At 36.1% G+C, this 26,254-nt stretch overlaps 1 protein-coding gene across 9 annotated transcripts in view; it reads right to left on the bottom strand.

The window, feature by feature from the left end:
• The window catches only part of DENND1B (DENN domain containing 1B), a 277,216-nt gene that overhangs the window by 70,082 nt on the left and 180,880 nt on the right, over window positions 1–26,254 (bottom strand). For all 9 annotated transcript variants that reach the window (XR_007720441.1, XM_050765246.1, XM_050765279.1 and 6 more), the window contains 2 exons: window positions 26,017–26,142; window positions 8,700–8,801 (listed from right to left, as the gene is read on the bottom strand). Coding sequence is in view for 8 of the 9 variants with exons in the window: in XM_050765246.1 (XP_050621203.1) it covers window positions 8,700–8,801; window positions 26,017–26,142 (228 nt within the window). In the remaining variant the exon portion in view is untranslated. The remainder of the gene's footprint in view (window positions 1–8,699; window positions 8,802–26,016; window positions 26,143–26,254) is intronic.

Here is a 26,254-nt window from a genome sequence, read left to right as displayed (position 1 = left end):
CACTTTTATGGATAGAAAAGTTTGAGAAATACACATTTTTATTACTCAATGAAAGTTAGACAAGGTTTTGGGGGAACACTAAAAAAGATTTTTCCAATTTGAGTATTTATCATTTTCCTCCCCAATAGAGTTAGAATTTGGGCAAGCAGAATTATTTTGAGTATCTATTTTAATATACGTGAGTTCCTTCACTATTAAATAAGTTTCCTAACAGTAATCTAGATTATTAGTTAAAAGGACCTATATTCATGGAGATCCCATAAGTTTATAGTCCTAGGTGAGGCTCTTGGATTGCACACTAAATTCAATGAGAGTACATGAATAAATAAAAGGTGTTTAAAGTAATATAGGCACAGGAAAAAGGAGTACAGACTTAGTGAGGGGTAGGGACACTCTGGGGAGACTTTAGAGAGGTGAAAATATAAAAAAGATAAATTACAATAACATGGGATAAATTCTATAACTCAGACATGAACAGAGCTCTAAAGAAATAGAAAAGACAAGATGATTGACTTAAGGGTTGACATTTGAACTATTATAGCCACTTGCCATAGCTACATTGTGGTAGAGAATATACAACGTATAAATGTTTTGGAAAAATGCAGAATGCTTCCTAAAACGTGCTTATCAGTGGGTTCACACAGCCACCCCCCATACCCTTTAAAAAATGTATTCTCTTCTGCCACGGGGGTGGGCACTCTGTTGGATAGAAAAGTTTGAGAAATACACATTTATATTACTATATGAAAGGTAGGAAAGGTTTGGTTTTGCCATGGTCCTTAGCCACGGCGAATGTATGGTAAGATGAGCAGAAAAAACTTCAGTTCCAGGGGCCTTAATAACAAGCAATGTACAGAAGAAAATAATTTCCTTCATTGTATTAGTATGAGATAAAAGTAAGCTGAAAATGGCTTAAATATTTGTAAAGCTGCTAGCTAAAGAAAGACAGTAATGTCAGAGTTGTGGATTTAAGGAACTGTTTCTGGGATTCCTTCCAAATCCATTATCTAAAGAGAAATTCATACAAATGGAACCCACTATCATCCATCTAAGCTATGTTTATTTCAAAGTATCATGGAATGTTAGAGATGAGAGGTATCTCAAACTCAGTGATCTTTTACTCTAACTCATGTTACAGATGCAGAAACTGAGACCAAAAGAGGTTAAGAAGTCAACTGTCAATGAAAATACAGCCTATTACTGGATGATGTATAAACATTAAAAATATCTATGTTTCAACACAATACTTTCAGTAAATAGTAACAGTTTAAATAATAAAGCAAGGATAGTTGGTAGCTTATGCTTTGTTGACTGAAGGAAGGAGTGTCCAGGGGAGGGGAGATTTTGATCAAAGGATACAAAGTTTCAGTTAGACAAGAGAAATAGGTTTTTGAGATCTACTGCATGGTATAGTGACCACAGTTAATACTAACGCAGTGTACATTTCAAAATTGCTAAAAGAGTAGGGGTTTTTGTGTTTTGTTTTGTTTTTTTTCTTTGAGATGGAGTCTCACTCTGTTGCCCAGGCTGGAGTACACTGGCACAATCTTGGGTCACTGCAACCTCTGCCTCCCAGGTTCAAGCTATTCTCCTGCTTCAGCCTCCCGAGTAGCTGGGATTACAGGCGTGCGACACCTTGCCTGGCTAATTTTTGTATTTTTATTAGAGACAAGGTTTCACCATGTTGGCCAGGCTGGTCTCGAACTCCTGACCTCAGGTGATCCACCCCCATCAGCCTCACAAAGTGCTGGGATCACCAGCATGAGCCACTGTGCCTGGCCTAAAAAAGTAGATTATAAATGTTCGCAACATTGTAAAGAAGTATGTGAGGTGATAGATATGTTAATTAGCTTTATATAATCATTCTACAATGTGTGTGTATATTGAAACATCACATTGTAGCCCATAAACATACATTATTGTCAATTAAAATTTAAAAAAAAATAAAATACAACAAAAATTATACAACTGTAATATTTTTTAAATGATAAGTAAACTAGGAGAATGCTGTCCTTCCTTTAAAGGTCCCTCCCTTTCAGGGACCTCTCTAGTTAGCCTCCCTAGTAGCTGGGACTACAGGTGTGCACCACCACATCCCGCTAATTTTTGTGTTTTTTGTACAAACAGGGTTTCACCATGCTGCCCAGGCTGGTGAGTCCTCTTTTTAAGGCTTTCCAAGAGATTCAGATAGGTCCACCAATCAGATTATCTAGAATAATCTTTATTTATAGTCAAATAATTAGGAGTTTTAATTTTGTCTTTAAAATCCCTTCATAACAAAACTTAAATTACTGTTTGATGGAATAATTGGGGTTGGTAGCCTAGCCAAGTGGACACATTAATAAAACCAACACAATGGGAGCAAACTCAGTTTTTCTTGGGAAATGTCCTCATGTTACTCATAATTAAAAGGTGTTTTGTTTGGCATAGAATTTTAGGTATTTCTTTCTCAACACATTGAAGATGTCATGCCAGTATCTTCTAGATTCCATTATTACTCATGTGAAGTAAGCTGTCAATATTGCTCCTTTGAAGGTAATCTTTTTTCTCCTATTTAAATAAAAAAAATTCCCTTTTTCTTTAATGTTTTATAGCTGAATATACACTGTGTGTGGGTATAGATTCTTTTTTCTTTATATTATATTCTTTCTTCTTCCTTTCTATATAAGAGCCCACAATCCTTTCAGTTTATTCTTTCCTTGCTTTTTATTTTTTTTTTCTTGAGGATCAAAATCACAATATTGGTATTTATTTGAAAGACTTTAAAATTTATTTTAAACAGCTTACAAAGATTAGTGGTTATATTTGTAGAACACTTTATGTAACAGTCAATATTTGCCTTTCTTTATGGTTTTATCACATAAATATGTTTACCTAATATATTATGTAGCTTTTCCTGCTTTCGAATATTACATAAAATGTCTCATCACATATCTCTTCAGTAACTTGCTCCTTTCGATTCACTCATTTTCAGTTTGGCTGTAGTTAATTCATTTCCCTGATGTTTAGTGTTCTGTTGTATGAATGTAACACTCTACTGATTTTAACACTGATGGATATCTAAGATTACATCCAGACTTTGCTTTTATGAGCAATTTTGGTAAATGACTTTTGGTACACATTTCAGAATGCGATTTCTGGGTCATAGGAAATTCATATTCTAAAAATAAAAGGGTAGTACCAAAGTGTTAACTTGTGCAAATTTACACTTCAATAAACAGTTAAATCTTTGTCCCTTGCTCTATGTTCTTGCCCAAATTGGGGATTTTCAGGTTTTTAAAACTTGGCCAGTCTGGTGACCGTCAAGTACTATTTCATTATTTTTTATTTGACGTTCTCTGATTACTAATGAGGCTGAGTATCTTACTGATCATTATTAGTGATGCAAGTTTCTTCATCTGCGTGTGCCTCTTCAAATCTTTTGAACAATTAAATTATATTGGATGATATGTTTTTACTGGCATGTGGTAGTTTGTTTATTATACTATAGATTCTAAATCCTTGAGCAATTTGTACGTATTGCAAATATACTGTTTTTTTGATGACTAAAAGTTCTGAATTTCAATCAAGTCAAATTTATTCCATCATGTTTTAAGAAACATCTATCTCCAAAGAAATAAAAACGTCAGTTTGGTGTGTTTCTTTCTAAATCTTTATACTTTTTTTTTTTTGGCTAAACTGTATATGCTAGGAGTCCCAATAAGAATAGCTGACATCATGGCATATGCCTGTAATCCCAGCTACTCAGGAGGCTGAGGCAGGAGAATCGCTTGAACCTGGGAGGCAGAGGTTGCAGTGAGCCGAGATCTCGCCACTGCACTCCAGCCTGGGCAACAGAACGAGACTCCATCTCAAAAAGGAAAAAAAAAATAGTTGGCACCTTTCTCAGAGGGAAATTTTTAGTGTTTGAAAATTAGGTATGATTTTGCAATAAATAAAACAGGAACTTTTTGGAATGTGAATTGGAGCCATTTGATTCTTGAACATACGGAATAATTTGCCTGGCTTATACAGTCAATACTGCTTCATTTTAATCCATATATTTAACATGTCTTTTGCTCTTCCTTACTTCTTGTATCTCAGACCATCCAACTTGGATCTTTCATTTGAGAAGATTTTCTCCCTGAGGTACTTCCTTAAAGTACTTCCTTAAGGATTTCTTTTTGCTATTGGTGTATGAGTCAGGGTTCAACTGGAGAAGAAAGAACAGTTGGAAATTCTATATTTATACACATACACATGAGATTTATGAGAAGGAATTGGCTTACATGATTGCAGGGCTGGCTAAGCAAGTCTGAAATTCACAGGACAGGTTGTCAGTAAGGGAAAATCATGGGCAGTCTTGAGCTAAGGGGCAAAGAACCAAGCTGTTATCCACAAGTAGAATTCTCTCTCTGAAGGAAACCTTACTCCTGTTTTGTTGCTGCTGCTGTTGTTTGTTTGTTTGTTTTGACACAGGGTCTCACTCTGTCGCCCAGGCTGGAGTGCAGTGGCAGGCATGCTCACAGCTCACTGCAGCCGCAACCACCTGGGCTCAGGTGATCCACATTAGCCTCCATAGTAGCTGGGACTATAGGTGTGAACTACCATACCCAGCTAATTTTTGTATTTTTTGTAGAAACAGGGTTTCACCATGCTCCCAGGCTGGTGAGTCCTCTTTTTAAGGCTTTCCAAGTGATTCAGATAGGTTCACCAATTAGATTATCTAGAATAATCTTCTTTATTTATAGTCAAATAATTAGGAGTTTTAATTTTATCTTTAAAATCCCTTCATAGTAAAACCTAAATTGCTGTTTGATGGAATAATTGGGGATGGTAGCCTAGCCAAGTGGACACATTAATAAAACCAACACAATGGGAACAAACTCAGTTTTTCTTGGGAAATGTCCTCATGTCACTCATAATTAAAAGGTGTTTTGTTTGGCACAGAATTCTAAGCATTTTTTCTCAACACATAGAAGACATCATGCCAGTATCTTCTAGATTCCATTGTTGCTGCTGTGAAGTAAGCTGTCAATATGTTGCTCCTTTGAAGGTAATCTTTTTTCTCCTATTTAAAAAAAAAAATTCCTTTTCTTTAGTGTTTCATAGCTGAATATACACTGCGTGTGGGCACAGATTCTTCTTTATTCGGTTTGGATGTTAAGACTTCATAAATTTGAAAATTTATGAAGTGTATTTTCACTGGTTCTGGCACTATCCTTTCAACTACTGTCTCTGCTCCATTTTCTGTCTTCACCTATTAGAACTGACTATATGAATTTAAGGACATTCTTAGTCTACCCTCTACGTCTATCAACTTCCTATATTTTCTATTTCTCTGTCTTTCCATACCACATTCTGTATAACTTCTTTTCCAAATATATCTTCAGCTTAGCAAACCTCTCTTCACTTATATCTGATCTGCAGTTACACTCAATTTATTTAATTTCAATTATTACATGCTTCCCTAACAGAAGTTTATTTGCTACCTTTTTGAAATTGTCTTTGCACTCTTTAAAAAAGTTTTTCTTCTCTGAACATTTTAAAGCTTGTTTCTTCTTTCAATATGTTAAACAGGCTATTTTCATATTCTATTTCTGATAATTCCAATACTTAAAATCTTTGTAAGTCAGTTTCATCTGTTGTTTCTGCTAGCTCTCATTTATAATTTGTTTCCTTGTATTTTTAATAATTTTTCTTTTTTTTTTTTTTTTGAGACAGAGTCTCACTCTGTCGCCCAGGCCGGAGTGCAACAATGCAATCTCAGTCACTGCAAGCTCCACCTCCCGGGTTAATGCCATTCTCCTGCCTCAGCCTCCCAAGTAGCTGGGACTACAGGCACCTGCCACCACGCCCAGTTAATTTTGTTGTTGTTGTTGTTGTGTATGGTCTCGATCTCCTGACCTTAGGATCCACCCATTTCGGCCTCCCAAATGCTGGGATTACAGGCACCTGTTGCTAGGATCTAATAATTTTTCTCCTGTGAGTCACTGCACCCGGCTCTTTTAATAATTTTTAACAGTAAAATATCCTTTTGGACTTTTAGCTGGACGAATTATTTGATGCCTGGCTGAAGGTGATTTCCTGAAGAGGGAATACATGTTTGCCTCTTCCTGAGGTCTGGGGGCACTAACATTTAGAGTCACTTTAAATTTGGTTTGAGTTTTGTCAGCCAAAATCAGAAAATATTAATTCAGGCTGCAAATTCCTGTGCAGGCTGACACGTGGTTACTTCTTAGCAGCACTTTTCCCTTCCCTCTACCCAGCACTAATGCTTTGGATGTATGAGTTTCCTTACAGATCCCCAGGAAACTGAGTGAGAAAGGAAGCACCTTTATTTGTAGTTTACTTGTACACTAAGTCTTCTCAGAATTACAGGAATCGGGTCTCCTATTACACTTCTCATTTGTAAAATGAGCACTAGGTTTTGTCTCTTACACTGTCTCAACGTAAGGAGTTCTTTAAATATTACGTTTTAAACTGTAGTATGTAGGTTATATATGGATCCGACCTTGCCATATTATCAGAAATAAAACTTAACTTTAACTCTTTCCTTAAAATTATATGCTACTCTCCTGGGTCAAAGTCCTCTCAAATTTGAAGCATAAGCTGTGCTAAGAGATAACCAGAATAATTCTAGACCTATAATGGATCACGAAGTCATAGTTATAAATCTTTTATACCTAATAAATATTTTTATATTTTTTCAGCCGTATCAGTAGAATCTTTGAGGATTCATCTGTGTCAGTTTTTTACCAACTGACTCTTCTTTTAGACGTTTGTGAAACTCTGTCAACAAGAATCTTTTTCAATCCTTTCAGGGCTATCTTCATGTATCACTTTTTTAAGAATCATAAATATATCAAGTTCTAGAAGACAGCCAATTTGTGCAAGTAAGACTATCCACATTGTCCATATAATTAGTTCTTTGGTTGACTATTTTCATATTTTACATTTACCTCCTTGACCAAATTGTATTTTTTAAAAGTCCTACACAGATAGGTATTTTTTAATGTAATTTCTCTAAGAATGAGGCAGACATTAAGATTTGCTGAGCATCAACAAAGCACCATGCACTGTGCTGAGAGTTACATGTGTTAATTCACATAAACCTTATTATAATCCTGTGAGGTGGGTGGCAATATTTCTATTTTAAAGAAAAAGAAACATGTACTAATGTAAAATAGATATTCTGTGATATAGTCAAGATGTAACCCAACTATACATGACTCCTAAAAAGTAAATGCTTCTGTAACTATGCAAAAAAATTACCGTTTTGTTAACTTTATTAAGTGGTAAGGATCTAGTTACAGGAGCTCATAATCATAGGGAAGTAAGTTAGATATTCTACCTACCCATTCAATCCCTGACCCCCATATAATCTTCACAACTCAGTTTTGATAATGGAAGACAATGTCTCTTCTTGACAGAGAAAAATACAAAAAGGTACTGATATTGTACTCAAAAGCATGCACTGCATGACTAGCCTGGGACTGTACTGTGCTATACTTTAGCATTTATAAAGCACTATCACTTGATCTTCCTTTCAACCCTGGGAAGTAATTCAGTCTATGCTTGGAGACCTCTAGGGACAAAACGTTCCAAAAGCAGCCCACTCTATTTTTTGGAAATTCACAAGACATCTCTGATCATGAAATCCATGCTCCTTAAGTTTGTATATAGGATAACCTTAACCATTTCCTTAACGTAAAACTTCACTTATTGGAAGACAGGTATCTCCCCCTGCCCCAGAGTATTTTGTAATCTCAGATAATTTTTAAAAAATTCCTCAGAGGTAGTAGCATTAATTGTTGCCATGTTGATTCCTTTACTGACCTAATTTGAAGGTTATTTTGAGTTATATAGTATCTTCTCTTCTAACAGTTCAAAAAAAATTGTTAAGACTGTCAGCTTCTCAAGGGCATTACTGACTTTTTATTCATTTTTGTATCCTGGCCCTGAGCACAGTTTATGACACACAGTAGGTCTTCATTAAATGCTTAATTCACATAGTAAACTTCACACTTAACATTGTCATGTGGAATAAGAAAAACAAGTGTTAAGAACTTAATTCAAAATTTGTATACAGAAACGAAGACAACTCAATTTAAGAGACTTGCTATGATTACACAATGGAATGACAGAACCGGTGCATCCAAAATTTCTGAAATCTGATGTCTAGTTACTGCTTTTTTGAAATAGCAATTATATTTTCTGAACCAAAAATCAGGACAAACAGCATAACCATGAGTCTTATTTTTAATTCTGAATGCATGAGTATTAAAAAGTCTTACAAAGCTTAAACAGTTAAATATTCATTTTATGAACTATTTTATAAACTGTATTACAATGGAATAATCCTATAAAAATACAGTTTGTTTACCATATCAATCCACCATACCAAAATAACTTCTTCTAAGATGCCTTATATAAGTAAAACTAGTCATGTTGCTGCTGCTTCTGTGAATGTATATTCTTTCTCAATGAGACTTTAAGCTCTATCACATTTGATGAGAAATTTTTTAAAAGCAAAGTTATTACATAGTATTTCTAGAGTGCTATGTCATAACTAGTTACAGAGTTATAAAAGACAGAAAACTTTCCTGAAATTCTAGAAAAGATGCTACTCAGGGTTTGAACATAGTTTTAGAGTAATACAAACGTGTAAAACTGATGATGTTCTGTTACAAAAGAAAAATGTGGAGGTCCATTCTTACCTGCTTAAAAAGCTGGAGGTTAACTGCAGTTTCCAGGAACTGTTTCATCACGCTTGAGCGGTGCTTTACAAAACTCTCCTCACAGAAAGTGATGGGCTCACCCTAGATAGAAATAAAGATTTTAAGGGCATCAATAAAAGGTCAGAGAGAACTAGTCTCTTTAAATCGGTATGTGGAGAGTGATAGAGGAAGTGTAAGGTACAGAACCAACAGACCCTTCCTTACACAGAATAGTTAGATTTTAGGGTAGTAGAAACATTCCTCTACTAATAAGCCTGTACTATAGCTTTTTAATCCAGGATCCCATGGACTCTTAAAATTGCTCAATTTTACTTCCTCTAGTAAGAGTAAATCCCCTAAAAATAAAGATTTGACATCATCAGATTGAATTATGAGTATTAAACATAGCACACATACCTGAAAATATCACATAATTTTATTGCATCCTGATTAGAAATAACATCGTTACTATAAAAACTGCTGCATGATTTTTGACATTCGCACTTAGTTGTTATGATCATTAATTTCTTTTTTAATTAATGAAAAGATTTTACAATCCCCTTCTCTTCATGATTGCAAAACAATTCAGACTGGATGCTTTCCAGGATAAGTCCTATTCGGCATCTGCTTTCATTAATCCTTTGCGCTAAGTATTCATATCTTTGCAAGCATCTTGCGGTAGCTCTACCAAGTGCTCCTCCAAACCAGAAAGGACCTAAATCTCAAGTCCTACTGATTCCATTTTTTTTTCTACTTATTCCTTTGCATGAATGCAGAAAATCATCACCCACTGGCTAATTCCTACCACTTATTTCCCTCATCAGTCTGAACAGTCCTCTAACCCATTCAACACAAAGTGACTAAACTTTATGACAAAAATGAAAACAGAGATGAATAAAAATGATTCATTCATTATAATGCACATTGTAGCAATATTTATGTCATATGAAAAAGTGTGCCTGCTTACCTTCTAATAGAACTTTGAAAAAATAACAATTATAATTTAATTACCATTATATAATTTAATCTTAAGACTCAATATTATTACAGATATCTTTAAGTACAATTCTGAAAATAGGTTCCTGTATAAATAAAATAATGAGAGTAACTCTCTATGTAATTCAACTATTACCACTTTCTGATAAAGTTAATACACTATAGAACTGTACTGTCACATTCAGTAGACACTAGTCACATGTAGCTATGTACATGTAAATTTATGAAGATTAATTAAAACTTCAGTTTCTCAGTCATACTAGCTGTATTTGAACTGCTCAATGGTCACATGTGGCTAGTGGCTACTATATTGAACAGTACAGATATAGAACATTTCCTTTAGCATAAAAAGTTTTCCTGGATAGCACTGCTATAGGAAAAAGAAAACAAAATTCAAACAAATTATTAAAGAAGATAATTCAATAAACTCTTAAGTGGTGTCACCTACCACCAGCCACCAGCCAATGACTAATGATAAAAATGTCATTATATAATTTTATCCAGATGATTGCTGTTTTTTCAGGGGGGAGGGGTTAGGGAGGGGGTCATTCTGCCATGCAGGCAGGATTATAGTGGTTCATTCATAGCTCACTGCAGCCTTGACCTCCTGGGCTCAGGTGATCCTCCCACCTCAGCCCCCCAAGTAGCTGGGACTACAGGCACATGCCACGATGCCCGGATAACATTTTGTATTTTCTGTAGAGAAAGGGTTTCGCTATGTTGCCCAAGTTGGTCTCAAACTCCTAGGCTCAAGTGATCTCCCCACCTCGGTCACTCAAAAAGCTGGGATTCTAGGCACAAGCCACCAACCCAGCCTATTACTGCCAATCGTAAAGAGCTACGGATGATTTTTAAATTATATATTTTTTAAACTGGACTAATTTACATAAATATATTTTGGATGATCATAAATGTACTATATTGTCCACTATCACAGAATTTATAATCTACTGGAGGAAGAAAATCTACAATAGGCAAGCCTGTTAAAGATAAAGGTCTACTGTTTTCTAATCTCTAGTACTAGCATCATCCCTAGTTACACTGGAAGCCTGGTAAATGTTTTATGATTGAGTTGTAAAAATAAAATAAAAATAGCAAATGAGCTAAGCCTTATTCCATATGACATATCATCTTCGCAAAAATAAATACAATTTAAAAAATAAATATAAGTAATTGCCTCTAATGGCAGTTCTGCCATCACTGCTATTACAAAGTAATCAGGACTAATAGTAACTTAGTTTTTATGTGATAGATTTTTCCTTAAACATGTAAAGATGTATTTCAAGACAAGAAGAAATGGATGAGACTAAAGTCTATGCTTTCTTAAAAGTTGGGCATAGTTTAATTATTAGCCTATGTGAATTAAGCTGGAAGAATTCTGTCCTCATTAACCTTTGAGTACTTTCAATCTCTCCAGAGAACAAGTAAAGTAAAAGCTCAGATTTGCTGTCCATCCACTTGTGATGACACAAATCATGGAAAAACTTTGAACTAAACCTTCAATTTGATTAACATGGTTTGTCTACTAAGAATCTCTGATAATAACAAAAGACAAAGCACTGACACATTAGAATTTTCTCTCAAGGAAAAAAATAAGTCTTTATTAATAATGCTCTAAAGTTGCATATATTAATACACAGGAACCTCAATTACTGCCATCACTGGAGGCCTCAATTATTGTCATCCTTAAGGCATATGCTATGAAACAGATTATATTAATAAATGACTCCGCAGTATGAGTTCTTTAAAACCAAAGTTGAATTGAATGACATGAGAAGAATTTTGCCTATGATTTTAACCCAGGTTATGAGTATTTGAAGTTCATGTGGTTAACTACATTATCAAACATTTCATGGCAAAATCAATATGACTAGTTTGTCAACTGATATGCAGTGATGTTTCTCAAAGTGTGATCCAAGGTCAGACTTTTCCACAGGATCTGTAGCATTAAAAGTATTTTCATAATAATGTAAGTCATTATTGGCACTCTTGTGTCTCATTTTCTCCTGAGATCCAACAGTGTTTCCCAAAAGCTACCTGGTTGGCAATATTGCAATAGACTGAATACAGAATCAAATATCAGAATCCAGCTGACTTCTATTAAGCCAGATATTAAAAAGCCCTGAAAAAAATGTAAAACAATGATATTGTTCAGACTAAATTTGTTTAGGAATATAGCAATTTTTCATAAAAATGTTTTATATTCATATTTAATTAGTTTATACTGCTTTTAAAATAAATGTATATTTTTTCATTTTTAATTTCTAATATGGTAAATATTTATACATATACCTCACATAAATGAAGGCTCTTTGATAATTTTTAAGAGTATAAAGACATCCGGAGACCAAAATGTTTGAGAACTACTGATATACAGTAACTAGTAGGGGTCAAAGGTGACTTCCAGATTTCTAGATTAACGGTCATAAAATGACATTATTTATTAGGGACTGAAAATATAGAAAGAAAACCACATTTAAGGAGAAGTTGATAAAATCAATATTGGCATATGTTTTCGGTAGTATTCCTACTGGAGCCTGAGACAGGGGTTCTTGTACAATTGATTTTCGCAGATCACTCTCAGGAAAAAGGTATTAAGGAAAACAAGACAGGACAGAGGAAAAAGTCAAGCAAGAATATGGTCTCAACTGGAGATGAGCTTCAGCCAAATCCCATGGGAAAGCACCAACTGTACCATAGACTTGATCCCACTTTGAGGCAGAGAGGCCAGCGTCTTACATCCCGTACAAGAAGTGTTCTTTTTCAATGCTGAGAGGTGCAAAGATGAGGGATGAACATAGTTTTCCTAGTGATGCACTTCCATTTAGCTAAGGGCAATTTTTAACAAAACAAATACAACAAGTACAGGGGATCTGGGCAGGGCACCAACAATATCTACCACCGATGTTTGAGAAACACGTGAAGGTATGTAGCACAAAGCTAGAAACTCGTGTTAGGAAAATTTGTTATTTAATACATACTTAAGAATTATCTGTACAGACCTGAGTATTAAAGTTGAGTTGATCACTCTACTTACAGAAAACGACTTATGTAATTAAGAAATACCCATCTATAATCTATTTTTTAAATGTTGTATTATTCATTCACAGAAAAGTAAGTAAACATATGATTCTGTAGAGACACAAAGTAACCAGGTAGAAACATAAAACAATGGAAAAGAAAATCTCTTCATGAGATAATTCTGACATGACAGAAAAACTACTGAATATTTTGCTCCATAAAACAGTGATGAGGCAAAAAGAAAGGAATCAAAAGCAGTCATTTCGATGGAAAGCCCAACAAAGGAACATAAACAGCTATCAGGAAAACATAATCTGCAGTAGAATCAGAATAAAGTTTGTATTACAGAGAAGGGAAACAGATTTTCGTAGGGACTTATTTTCTGCCATACATTCAAGGTTATTTTCATATATCTTATCGTGAACTCTGGAGGTCTGGGACTAAATTCTTGTTCATCTTTGCATTCCCTATGGCAGTGGTCCCCAAACTTTTTGGCACTAGACAGGGGTTTTGTGGAAGACAATTTTTCCACAGACAGCAGAAGTGGGGAATGGTTGTCGGATGATTCAAGCGCATTACATTTATTGTGTACTTTATATTATTACGACAATTGTAATACATAATGAAATAATTCTACAAGTCACTACAATGTAGAATCAATCAGTGGGAGCCCTGAGCTTGTTTTCCTACAACTAGATGGTCTTATCTGGGGTAATGGGAAACAGTGACAGATCATCAGGCATTAGATTCTCATAAGGAGCATGCAACCTAGATTCCTCCCATATGCAGTTCATAATAGGGGTTTCGCTCCTATGAGACAGGAGGTGGAGCTCAGGCAGTAATGTGAGCCATGGGGAGTGGCTGTAAATACAGATGAAGCTTCATTCCCTCACCTGCCACTCACCTCCTGCCATCTGGCCTGGTTCCTAATGGGAGTGGGGATCCCTGACCTGCAGCAACCAACCCAGTACTCTGCATTTTGAATGTTAAATAAATATCTCCTAGTTACTATATGAATTATTTACACAGAATAATTAAGCCACAAGTAAGTTATGGATGAAATAGAGCTGTTTTTCTACCTTAGTATTATGTTCAACTTCAGAGTGATAATCATTACTGACATAATGTTTGTGTTTGTTTGTTTTACAAATGAGTACCTTTCAAGATCTATATATTGTACCTGGAATAGAAAACTTTCTAAGAACAAGAAAATACTTAAAACGTAGATTAGATCTTATACTACCATGATGTGTATGACTTAGCAAGAGTTCACTGTGAAAGAAAATTTGGGTATCAGAAAGAATGATAAAGTAAAAAATGTGAAATATAATCCAAAACATCAACATTATACTTATTTGGTTCCTTAATACACCTGGACTCAATGTAATGTCACCATTACATAAGGAGTATAAACAAACTAAGCAAAAATGTCTGCATATTGATGGCTATTTTAAATTTAAAATCTCTGAAAGACTCTCCTGTCAGATATCTCACGGGAATGTTCAAATATTTGCAGATTCTCCCAGGAAATAATAATAAATGATTTTCAGGTTATACAGCATATTCCTTCTACATGTCCCAATGCTATTATTATGTAAGGTACAGCAACTCTACTTTCAGAGTGTATTAACCATGGAAACAGTAATTTTCTTCCATTGTTGGCACTTTAGCTAGAAGTCAATGAAAAAAACCTCACAGTCAAACTATAAAGTTTAACCATCAGCGTCAAAATATTTTATTTGTACATATTATTTTGTTACTTTACCCTCAAGTTGCTGGATCTGTCTTGAAAAAAGAAAAACTACAGCTACCTACTAATGTTCTATTTACCTATGAATCAGCAACTTAAGATAGAAAAAGGAACTAATTTTTCTAAATTAGACATTGCTGTTTCTAACTTTTTGTGTGAATTTAAATACTTAGAAAAAATTAATAGATTGTGCATTAACTTTGTGCATACTATTTAAAAATATATTTTTCTTCCCCACAACTTAAGACAATGAGAAAAACATTCTCCATTCTCATAAAACATATCAGTGATATATAAATTGAACACTTCCTACCCAAGTCCCTAGTTCTATCTGTTCCAAAGTACTTGAGGAGAAACTGTATATTATTACTGAAGCAATAAAGCAAAATTCTCTCCCTATTAATTAGAAATGAGCAGAAAGAAAGTGCAATAAAACAACTTTTATCCATTAGAAAGCCAGATGCACACCAACTATTTCTTTGGTGGTAACCATCTCTCAAGTTAACAGGTCTATCTATGCTCAAGCAAGAGTAATGACATGAAAGGACGCGTAAAATGTTTTAGTAACCATAAAACTGTAAGGAGTAGTACTTTTCAACCTGGATTTTTAAAACTCTAACAAGTTGACAATTACAAATTTCTTAAATGGAAATGTTAAGATGAAGATTTAGTGAATGGCCTTTTAAATTATGGATGCCAACCCCATGTTTAAATTGCTTGAGCTTAATCATTAAATACAACAACATTACTTACTGATAATGTTTTAAAGAAAATAATCAAAAAGTGTTTGAAAGATACACTTGTCAAACTGTCACTCCTCCAACTTGTCAAACTGAGGTCCGGATTACTAACCAATCTTTATTTTTAAAGTAACTTATTTTTTATCCATTAGCAAGGTCAAGGCAGCCCAGGAAAGCTTGAGTGATGGAAACACATGACAGCACCTTAAGCATTAAAGCGAATAAACTTGAGTGTTACTTCTGTGCTCTCAGACAGGATAATCAAGTATGTCTTTGAATATACTAAACAATATTTTAACTCAAACAAACATTTCTTCAACATCAGCTATTATTCAAAAATGTGACTTTTTTATAGCTTGTGACACAAGTGATACACAGAGGTATAACTAAAGACCATTTCTTAGTTATTTAATACAACCATTTTAAAGTATTGTCATGTTTAAGGCAATGTATTCCTTTCTGGAAAGATGCTTTGTTTGTGGTTATGCTAAAGGGATTTTCCTTACTAAGTCTATTGATTCTATATTTTATTTTTAATAATGACAACATAAACAGCATTTACTACATGCCAACCCAAGAAGTATGATCACTTTTTTTTTTTAACAAATGCAAATACCAAAGCACTAATAGGTTAATTTGCCCAAAGTCATATAACTAGTTGGTCACAGAATGAGGATGAATCCAGTCAGTATGGTTACAGAGTCTTGTGCTCTTACCACTTTTCTTTCATTCATTTAGTACGTTAATTTTATCTCACATTTTTCAATTCTTAAAAAGTGGCTAACTTGCTGTTGGCTAAAACCCAAAAAAAAAAAAGAGTAAAACATTCATTACCTTATTTGAATTTCCAGCAACTTTAAGGAGTTTTATATTGTTCTCTGTAATTAAGGGTGGGTACAATTTATTCGCCAATCATGCCAAGGTAACATTTAGAGAGTGTGGACTAGGCATTGTAAGTAACAACAATTTAGGGTTGCCAGCTTAGACATTTTAAGTACTTAATGTATAAAATAAATTACTCTTTAGCAGTATTTAGCATATGTATTTAGCATCTGTATAGGAATATGCAAATCATCCTGGAGGGTATTTTTCTCATAATCCACATCCTCTGGTTCCCCAGTACTCCTGTCTTCCTTCCTAGGGTCTTTGAGATTTGAGCCTTCAGGATATTCACAAAGGTCCTTTCTTCCTCTTCTGCAATAAGACCATGATAGCCACAACTGTCTCCCTGCCCCTGGTCTTGCTCAACTTTGATCTAACATGAACAACATCATGAAAGTGGTCTTTCTAATACACAATGCTAAGCACTACATTCCCATGATAAATAATTGTAAACACTGTGCATTAAGATAAAGCTGAAACTCTCCTGACTGAAAGGTCATTTATGACTGGTTCTGCTGCCTCTATGGGAGTGAATCCTAACCCTTTTTGGATTTATTCTTTTTTGAGAACATGGTGGAAGACATGAATACTCTCTCCAGAAAAACGCATATATTCAACAGTTATCTCCCAGGTTTCTTGTTTCCCATACATTGAGAAGGATAATGTTCTTTTATCATTTTCAGGTTCATTTTTTTTGCTACTGCTAGAGAAGAAATGACTGCATCACCCTATGTCACTATAAGCTCCTGGTGGGAGCACATGCTTAACATTATTTTTTTGGCCCAGAAGCTTCAGAGAGGGCCTATTATAGCTGCACTCAACATATATCTGATAAACATAAATTATATCTATAATGTATCCTAATAAACAGAATAAGAAGTATATTCTTATACAATGAAACATCTTGCCATTGACTTTTACTTTAGATGATTTTCTACAGAAAGAGAAAAACAGACGAATCAAAACTCCCTTTCAGTACAATATATTCAATCCTGCTGTATAGAGTATTAAGACAAAGAAGGGAAGAGAAGAATTAGAAGACTGAAGGGAAGAGGATGAAGCTGTTTGAGTAGTAGTAGTTACTCCAGGTAAACAAAACCATAAATGGAAATAGCATAAATATCAAATCATTTCTCCAATTTATATACCCACTATGAGATGCCTATGCCACCTGTTTCCATGAAGAAAATTCCTAAGACTTTGTATTGAACTTGGTCTTTCCATTAGTGAATACTGAATGCCTTTCATGTATCTTCGTTTAGAAGTAATGCACGTTCAGGGAACATATCTTTTTTTCCTTTTCCTTTTTTTTTTTTTAGTTAAATTTAATTCATTTTTTTTTCTTTTTTTTTTCCTTTAAGTTCTAGGGTACACGTGCACAATGTGCAGGTTTGTTACATATGTATACATGTGCCATGTTGCTGTGCTGCATCCATTAACTTGTCGTTTACATTAGGTATATTTCCTAATGCTATCCCTTCCCACTCACCCCACTCTATGACGGGCCCCAGTGTGTGATGTTCCCCTTCCTGTGTACAAGTGTTCCCATTGTTCAATTCCCACCTATGAGTGAGAACATGCGGTGTTTGGTTTTTTGTCCTTGCCATACATTGCTGGGAATGATGGTTTCCAGCTTCATCCATGTCCCTACAAAGGACATGAACTCATCCTTTTTTGTGGCTGCATAGTATTCCAAGGTGTATATGTGCCACATTTTCTTAATCCAGTCTCTCATTGGTGGACATCTGGGTTGGTTCCAAGTCTTTGCTATTGTGAATAGTGCCGCAATAAACATACGTGTGCATGTGTCTTTATAGCAGCATGATTTATAATCCTTTGGGTATATACCCAGTAATGGGATGGCTGGGTCAAATGGTATTTCTAGTTCCAGATCCTTGAGGAATCGTCACTCTTTTCCACAATGGTTGAACTAGTTAACAGTCCCACCAACATTGTAAAAGTGTTCTATTTCTCCACATCCTCTCCAGAACCTTTTGTTTCCTGACGTTTTAATGATCACCATTCTAACTGGTGTGAGATGGTGAGATGGTGAGATGGTGTGGTTTTGATGTGCATTTCTCCGTTGGCCAGTGATGATGAGCATTTTTTCATGTGTCTATTGACTGCATAAACGTCTTCTTTTGAGAAGTGTCTGTTCATCATATCATTTGCCCACTTTTTGATGGGGTTGCTTTTTTCTTGTCAATTTGTTTGAGTTCTTTGTAGATTCTGGATATTAGCCCTTTGTCAGATGAATAGATTACAAAAATCTTCTCCCATTCTGTAGGTTGTCTGTTCACTCTGACGGTAGTTTCTTTTGCTGTGCAGAAGCTCTTTAGTTTAATTAGATTCCATTTGTCAATTATGGCTTTTGTTGCTATTGCTTTTGGTGTTTTAGACATGAAGTCCTTGCCCATGCCAATGTCCTGAATGGTATTGCCTAGGTTTTCTTCTAGGGTTTTTATGGTTTTAGGTCTAACATTTAATTCTTTAATCCATCTTGAATTAATTTTTGTATAAGGAATAAGGAAAGGATCCAGTTTCAGCTTTCTACTTATGGCTAGCCAGTTTTCCCAGCACCATTTATTAAATAGGGAATCCTTTCCCCATTTCTTGGTTTTGTCAGATTTGTCAAAGATCAGATGGTGGTAGATGTGTGGTATTATTTCTGAGGGCTCTGTTCTGTTCCATTGGTGTATATCTCTGTTTTGGTACCAGTACCATGCTGCTGATCTTTTCAAAAAACCAGATCCTGGATTCATGGATTTTTTGAAGGGTTTTTTGTGTCTCTATCTCCTTCAGTTCTAGTCTGTTCTTAGTTACTTCTTGCCTTCTGCTAGCTTTTGAATGTGTTTGCTCTTGCTTCTCTAGTATCTTTTAATTGTGACGTTAGGGTGTCGATTTTAGATCTTTCCTGCTTTCTCTTGTGGGCATTTAGTACTATAAATTTCCCTCTACACACTGGTTTAAATGTGTCCCAGAGATTCTGGTATGTTGTGTCTGTGTTCTCATTGGTTTCAAACAACATCTTTATTTCTGCCTTCGTTTCGATATGTACCTAGTAGTCATTCAGGAGCAGGTTGTTCAGTTTCCATGTAGTTGAGTGGTTTTGAGTGAGTTTCTTAATCCTGAGTTCTAGTTTGATTGCACTGTGGTCTGAGAGACAGTGTGTTGTAATTTCTGTTCTTTTACATTTGCTGTGGGCTGCTTTACTTCCAACTACGTGGTCAATTTTGGAATAAGTGCGATGTGGTACTGAGAAGAATGTATATTCTGTTGATTTGGGTTGGAGAGTTCTGTAGATATCTATCAGGTCTGCTTGATGCAGAGCAGAGTTCAATCCCTGGATATTCTTTTTAACTTTCTGTCTACTTAATCTGTCTAATGTTGACACGGGGTGTTAAAGTCTCCCATTATTATTGTGTGGGAGTCTAAGTCTCTTTGTAGGTCTCTAAGGACTTGCTTTATGAATCTGGTTTCTCCTGTATTGGGTGCATTTATATTTAGGATAGTTAGCTCTTCCTGTTGAATTGATACCTTTACCATTATGTAATGGCCACGTCTCTTTTGATCTTTGTTGGTTTAAAGTCCGTTTTACCAGAGACTAGGATTGCAACCCCTGCCTTTTTTTGTTTCCCATTTGCTTGGCAGATCTTCCTCCATCCCTTTACTTTGAGCCTAAGTGTGTCTGCACATGAGATGGGTCTCCTGAATATAGCACACTGATGGATCTTGACTCTTTATCCAATTTGCCAGTCTGTGTCTTTTAATTGGAGCATTTAGTCCATTTACATTTAAGGTTAATATTGTTATGTATGAATTTCATCCTCTCATTATGATGTTAGCTGGTTATTTTGCTCATTAGTTGATGCAGCTTCTTCCTAGCGTCGATGGTCTTTACAATTTGGCATGTTTTTGCAATGTCTGGTACCGGTTGTTCCTTTCTATGTTTATTGCTTCCTTCAGGAGCTCTTGTAAGGCAGGCCTGGTGGTCGACAAAATCTCTTAGCATTTGCTTGTCTGTAAAGGATTTTATTTCTCCTTCACTTATGAAGCTTAGTTTGGCTGGATATGAAATTCTGGGTTGAAAATTCTTTTCTTTAAGAATGTTGAATATTGGCCCCCACTCTCTTCTGGCTCATAGAGTTTCTGCCGAGAGATCTGCTGTTAGTCCAAGGGGCTTCCCTTTGTGGGTAATCCAGTCTTTCTGTCTGGCTGCCCCTGACATTTTTTCCTTCATTTCAACATTAGTGAATCTGACAATTATGTGTCTTGGAGTTGCTCTTCTCGAGGAGTATCTTTGTGGTATTCTCTCTATTTCCTGAATTTGAATGTTGGCCTGCCTTGCTAGGTTGGGGAAGTTCTCCTGGAAAACATCCTGCAGAGTGTTTTCCAACTTGGTTCCATTCTCCCTGTCACTTTCAGGTACACCAATCAGACGTAGATTTGGTCTTTTCACATAGTCCCATATTTCTTGGAGGCTTTGTTCGTTTCTTTTTACTCTTTTTTCTCTAAACTTTTCTTCTCACTTCATTTCATTAATTTGATCTTCAATCACTGATACCCTTTCTTCCAGTTGATCGAATCGGCTACTGAATACAACTGTGCATGCGTCACGAAGTTCTTATGCCATGGTTTTCAGCTCCATCAGGTCATTTTAGGTCTTCTCTACAGTGTTTATTGTAGTCAGCCATTAGTCTTGTCTTTTTTCAAGGTTTTAACTTCCTTGCAATGGGTTTGAACTTCCTCCTTTAGCTTGGAGAAGTTTGATTGTCTGAAGCCTTCTTCTCTCAACTAGTCAAAGTCATTCTCCATCCCGCTTTGTTCCTTTGCTGGCAAGGAGCTGCGTTTCTTTGGAAGAGGAGAGGCGCTCTGGATTTTAGAATTTTCAGTTTTTCTGCTCTGTTTTTTTCCCCATCTTTGTGGTTTTATCTACCTTTGGTCTTTGATGATGGTGACATACAGATGGGGTTTTAGTGTGGATGACCTTTCTGTTAGTTAGTTTTCCTTCTAACAGTCAGAACCCTCAGCTGCAGGTCTGTTGGAGTTTGCTGGAGGTTTACTCCAGACCCTGTTTGCCTGGGTATCAGCAGCGGAGGCTGCAGAACAGAGAATATTGCTGAACATCAAATGTTGCTGCCTGATCGTTTCTCTGGAAGCTTCATCTCAGTGGGGTACCCGGCCGTGTGAGATGTCAGTCTGCCCCTACTGGGTGGTGCCTCCCAGTTAGGCTACTTGGTGGTCAGGGATCCACTTGAGGAGGCAGTCTGTCCGTTCTCAGATCTCAAACTCCGTGCTGGGAGAACCACTACTCTCTTCAAAGCTGTCAGACAGGGAAATTTAAGTCTGCAGAGGTTTCTGCTGCCTTTTGTTCAGCTATGCCTTGCCCCTAGATGTTGAATCTACAGAAACAGGCAGGCCTCCTTGAGCTGCGGTGGGCTCTACCCAGTTCAAGCTTCCTGGCCACTCTGTTTACCTACTAGAGCCTCAGCAATGGCGGGTGCCCCTCTCTCAGCCTCGCTGCCGCCTTGCAGTTGTATCTCAGACTGCTGTGCTAGCAATGAGCAAGGCTCCGTGGGCATGGGACCCTCCGAGCCAGGCACAGGATATAATCTCCTGGTATGTCGTTTGCTAAGACCATTGGAAAAACGCAGTATTAGGATGGGAGTGACCCAATTTTCCAGGTGCCATCTGTCACAGCTTCCCTTGTCTAGGAAGGGGAATTCCCTGACCCCTTGTGCTTCCCGGGTGAGGTGATGCCTCACTCTGCTTCAACTCATGCTCATGGGCTGCACCCACTGTCCTGCCCCCACTGTCCCACAAGCCCCAGTGAGATGAACCCAGTACCTCAGTTGGAAATGCAGAAATCAGCCGTCTTCTGCATCGCTCATGCTGGGAGATGTAGACTGGAGCTGTTCCTATTTGGCCATCTTGGAACCCTTGAAACATACCTTAAGAAGTGTATCATGGCTGGGCATGGTGGCTCATGCCTGTAATCCCAGCACTTTGGGGCCGAGACGGGTGGATCACGAGGTCAGGAGATCAAGACCATCCTGGCTAACATGGTGAAACTCCGTCTCTACTAAAAATTCAAAAATTAGCCAGGCATGGTGGTGGACACCTGTAGTCTCAGCTACTCGGGAGGCTGAAGCAGGAGAATGGCATGAACCTGGGAGGCGGAGCTTTCTGTGAGCCAAGATTGCACCACTGCACTCCAGCCTGGGAGACAGAGTGAGACTCTATCTCAAAAAAAGCATCACATCATAACAGAGGCAAGGTAGAACAGAAATATATCACACTAGAGCAAGAGAGGGACCATGAAAAAAGCAGATTCAAACCTAAGCCCCACTATTCACTAGCTAGAGAAACAGTGAGCTTACTCAAATTCTGTGAATATCATCTTCCTCATCTTTAAAATATAAAGGGTAATATTTTGAAGGCTTGTAAAAATTCAACAAGAACACTTATCCAAAGAGCCTATCAATGCCTGTCATCCAATGGGTGTTCAATGGTCAGTTAATGTTTTCATAGTGATCAAAAATTATGAATATCAGTCAAAATAATGTAATTAACAAATAATATGTAAATAAGGCTGAAGAAATGTGTTAAATAAAATAAGTATAATTAATTCAGAGAAAGAAGGGGTCAGTACAAACTACAGCTTCCAGGATCATGAAGGAACTAGATGGCTATTAAAAGTCAGGATGAAAAGCATTGCCAGGAAGAAAGAACATTGTAAGTAAATGTGTGGAAGCCTGAGAAGCTTAGGACATTTGAAGTCACAGGCAGAATTCTCTGAAGTGAGGGCAAAGTTTAGAAAAAAAGGAAAACAGACTGCCTGCCCATGGTAAGGACCTTGAATGCCAGGTGAAGAGATGGCCCCTGAGACTGATCAGTCATTGGTCTACCCTACAGGTTTAATTCTGTTAAAAGTAAGGGAAATAATGGTTTATTTTTATGTGTATAAACAATCATAAAATTTTAAAAAGTAATGTCTAGTAAAATAATTTTTTTTTTTTTTTTTTTTTTGAGACCCAGTCTCGCTGTTGCCCAAGCTGGAGTGCAGTGGCGCCATCTTGGCTCACTGCAAGCTCCGCCTCCCAGGTTCATGCCATTCTCCTGCCTCAGCCTCTGGAGTAGCTGGGACTACAGGTACCCACCACCACGCCTGGCTAATTTTTTTGTATTTTTAGTAGAGACGGGGTTTCACCGTGTTAACCAGGATGGTCTCGATCTCCTGACCTTGTGATCCGCCCATCTCGGTCTCCCAAAGTGCAAAGTGCTGGGATTACAGACGTAAGCCACCACACCTGGCCAATAATTCATATTATTAACAGCTACTGAGTAATCTTTTCTTTTCCAATTGTACTATAATAGCTACAGGATACTCCTTAAATATGTTTTTGAAACTTCTCTCTGCACTTAGCCCTTTTTAAAATATCAACCAAAATATATTTGATTGATATAAAATATTTTTGGTTGATATTAAAAAAAGGTCTAAGTGAAGAGAGAAGACATTGGTCTATTATATCAATGACCAAAAGAATTATAAAACAAAAAATTAATATACTTTTAATAAATTATGATATAAGCAATTTATAAAGATAATGGTTGAAAAAGCAGTTTATGCACAAAAAGAAATAATTTTCCTTAAAAGCTATTTCTTGTGAAAATAAATGGAAAATAATCATCTAAATGCATTCAGTATACATTAAAAAGGAAGTTTTCATTCAAAGATTGAGTCAGAAGAAATGTAAAGGCATAGAAAATGAAAATACTACCACTTAGCTCCTAAAAAATACTAACAGCAGAAATGAAAACAAGAAAATATCAAAAGTAAAAAGAAAAAAATGTAGGCAACTAAACAAATAAATTTATAACAAAATGTGATCAATAAACAAGAAAGATACTCTAAGACAAAATTAAACATTTTTCACAGATAATAACAATCTGGCTTTCACGATGGTTTTTTAAAAAAAGTTAGTCACTGAAATCTTATACTCCTATCTGCTCAATGAAGCTTAAAGGGTGATAAAATTCAACAGTGAAATCTATAGTAACTAATATTAAAGATGGGATATTTTATTAATTTCACTCAGTACCCAACACACTGATAGTTTAAATCATTAAAGAAAATGTTCTCACTTCAATTTGCTCCTTTCTTCAAATCTGAAGTACTCAACAATTTTAAAATAAAAATGACGTTTAGTTTATAAAGATGAATATGTACTTAAATATGTCAAAATTCAAGCAAAGTGATATTTTTAACTTTCGTTCCTGTACTGTAAACTTGAAATCAATCCCTATTTTAAAAATTTGACGTAACCAAAATCAATCACTAATTTTGTGTTTCAAACTCATTTTTATGTTTTTACTGATGTTGAACAATTGAAATATGAATATGCTCTACTGTAGCATAGATTATTGGTTTCCAGTCTTTTAAAGAATGTGACCCTTATAACTATGAGCAATTTTTTAAGACTCCCCCATGTGAGATATGTATACTCTGTAGAGTACTATGAATTATATAATGCTTTAAAAATATACACGTCTCAAAAAGATTAGCATGTAAACTAGACAAACACACTTATAGAAACAGCAGCTGATTTCCCCATGCATTTAAGGAATCCTTCCAATAACTGGATGACCTTTTAGAGCTATAAGGATCACTTGAGTGGGAACCACTAATTCAGAAGTCAGTTTAGAGAAGATATAACCCCTTCACATTTGTTTAGTGCTTCATAGTTTACAACTGAGTTTAACACCACCTTGAAAGATAGAGCGGGAAGGTATAAGAATTCTCATTTTACAAATATGAAGATCAAAATCTAGAGAGAATAAGGAGACAGGTCAAGGTTATGCAGCATAGTAACAACTCCTATTAGATATCAGGTCTTCTTATTACTAAATCAATGTTTTTATCTCTTACAACTTACTCACCCAGTGAAGGAAGAATAGTCTAATAATTTCTGTAAAATCAGCCTAACATAATCTAACCAACAAATGTATTTTGACTTGCACCTTTTTGGATACTCTTAAAACTTGGCTATAATTCTACACAATAATAATTAGGGTATTAAAACAGAAAGAATGAGAAAATGAGCTAAGATATGCTAAAGAGATAAACCCAGCTTAGCAAAGGGTCATGAATTACAAAGACGACAAATTTCCAAATATTGTAAAACCTTCAAGTTCTATTTTTCTTAAGTATCACTTTGTACCTGTCATTTCTAAACACATTAATCTAATAAGCCCAATTGTCTTATGAATTTCTTAAGGATCTTAACAAGATCAGGTAAGTGTTTTAACATACAGTAATACAGGCTGGGCGCGGTGGCTCATGCCTGTAATCCCAGCACTTTGGGAGGCCGAGAGGGGCGGATCACGAGGTCAGGAAATCGAGACCATCCTGGCTAACATGGTGAAACCCCATCTCTACTAAAAATACGAAAAATTAGTTGGGCGCGGTGGCGGGCGCCTGTAGTCCCAGCTACTCGGGAGGCTGAGGCAGGAGAATGGCCTGAACCTGGGAGGCGGAGCTTGCAGTGAGCCGAGATCGGGCCACTGCACTCCAGCCTGGGTGACAGAGCGAGACTCCATCTCAGAAAAAAAAAAAAAAAAAAACCCAAAAAACTACAGTAATACAATTTTTCCATCAGTTAAGGAGTAAGTATTCCACTTCTAGAGTATTAAGAAGGTGACACAAATACTCTGGGAAATACTAATGGAAGAGTACTAAACAAAACTAAAAATAAAAAGTCAAAAATTGGAGATGAAATGTATGTTTTAAAACATAATATTTTGGATCTTAAAAGATTTCCATGATATTTTTCAAGGTGCAATATTAAAATGATGTCTCTTTTTTTCTGTCTCATTCCAAAGAACCATAAAAAAGCAAATTAAAACAGTGATGAAACAAAACGCTTACAGGTTTGTATCTCAGTGCATCTCTGTAGGATCCAAACAAAGCAGCCTGTGCTCTAAGAAAGGCCCTAGCTACTCCATCACCCGTAGCTGTAGACTGCTTCTTCAGTTTATTTTTCAAGGCCGAGACCTGCATGACAGAGAGGAACAGTTAAATTAACACCTCAGAAATTGGTACAGCGAGGTAGGAACCCAATCAGCAGGCAAACCACAGTGTCTTCAGGTCAGCCAAAAATTCATCC

The sequence above is a fragment of the Macaca thibetana genome, chromosome 1, assembly GCF_024542745.1.
Source record: "Macaca thibetana thibetana isolate TM-01 chromosome 1, ASM2454274v1, whole genome shotgun sequence".
Lineage (NCBI taxonomy): Eukaryota > Metazoa > Chordata > Mammalia > Primates > Cercopithecidae > Macaca > Macaca thibetana.
This window is presented reverse-complemented; position numbering and strand designations above follow the sequence as displayed.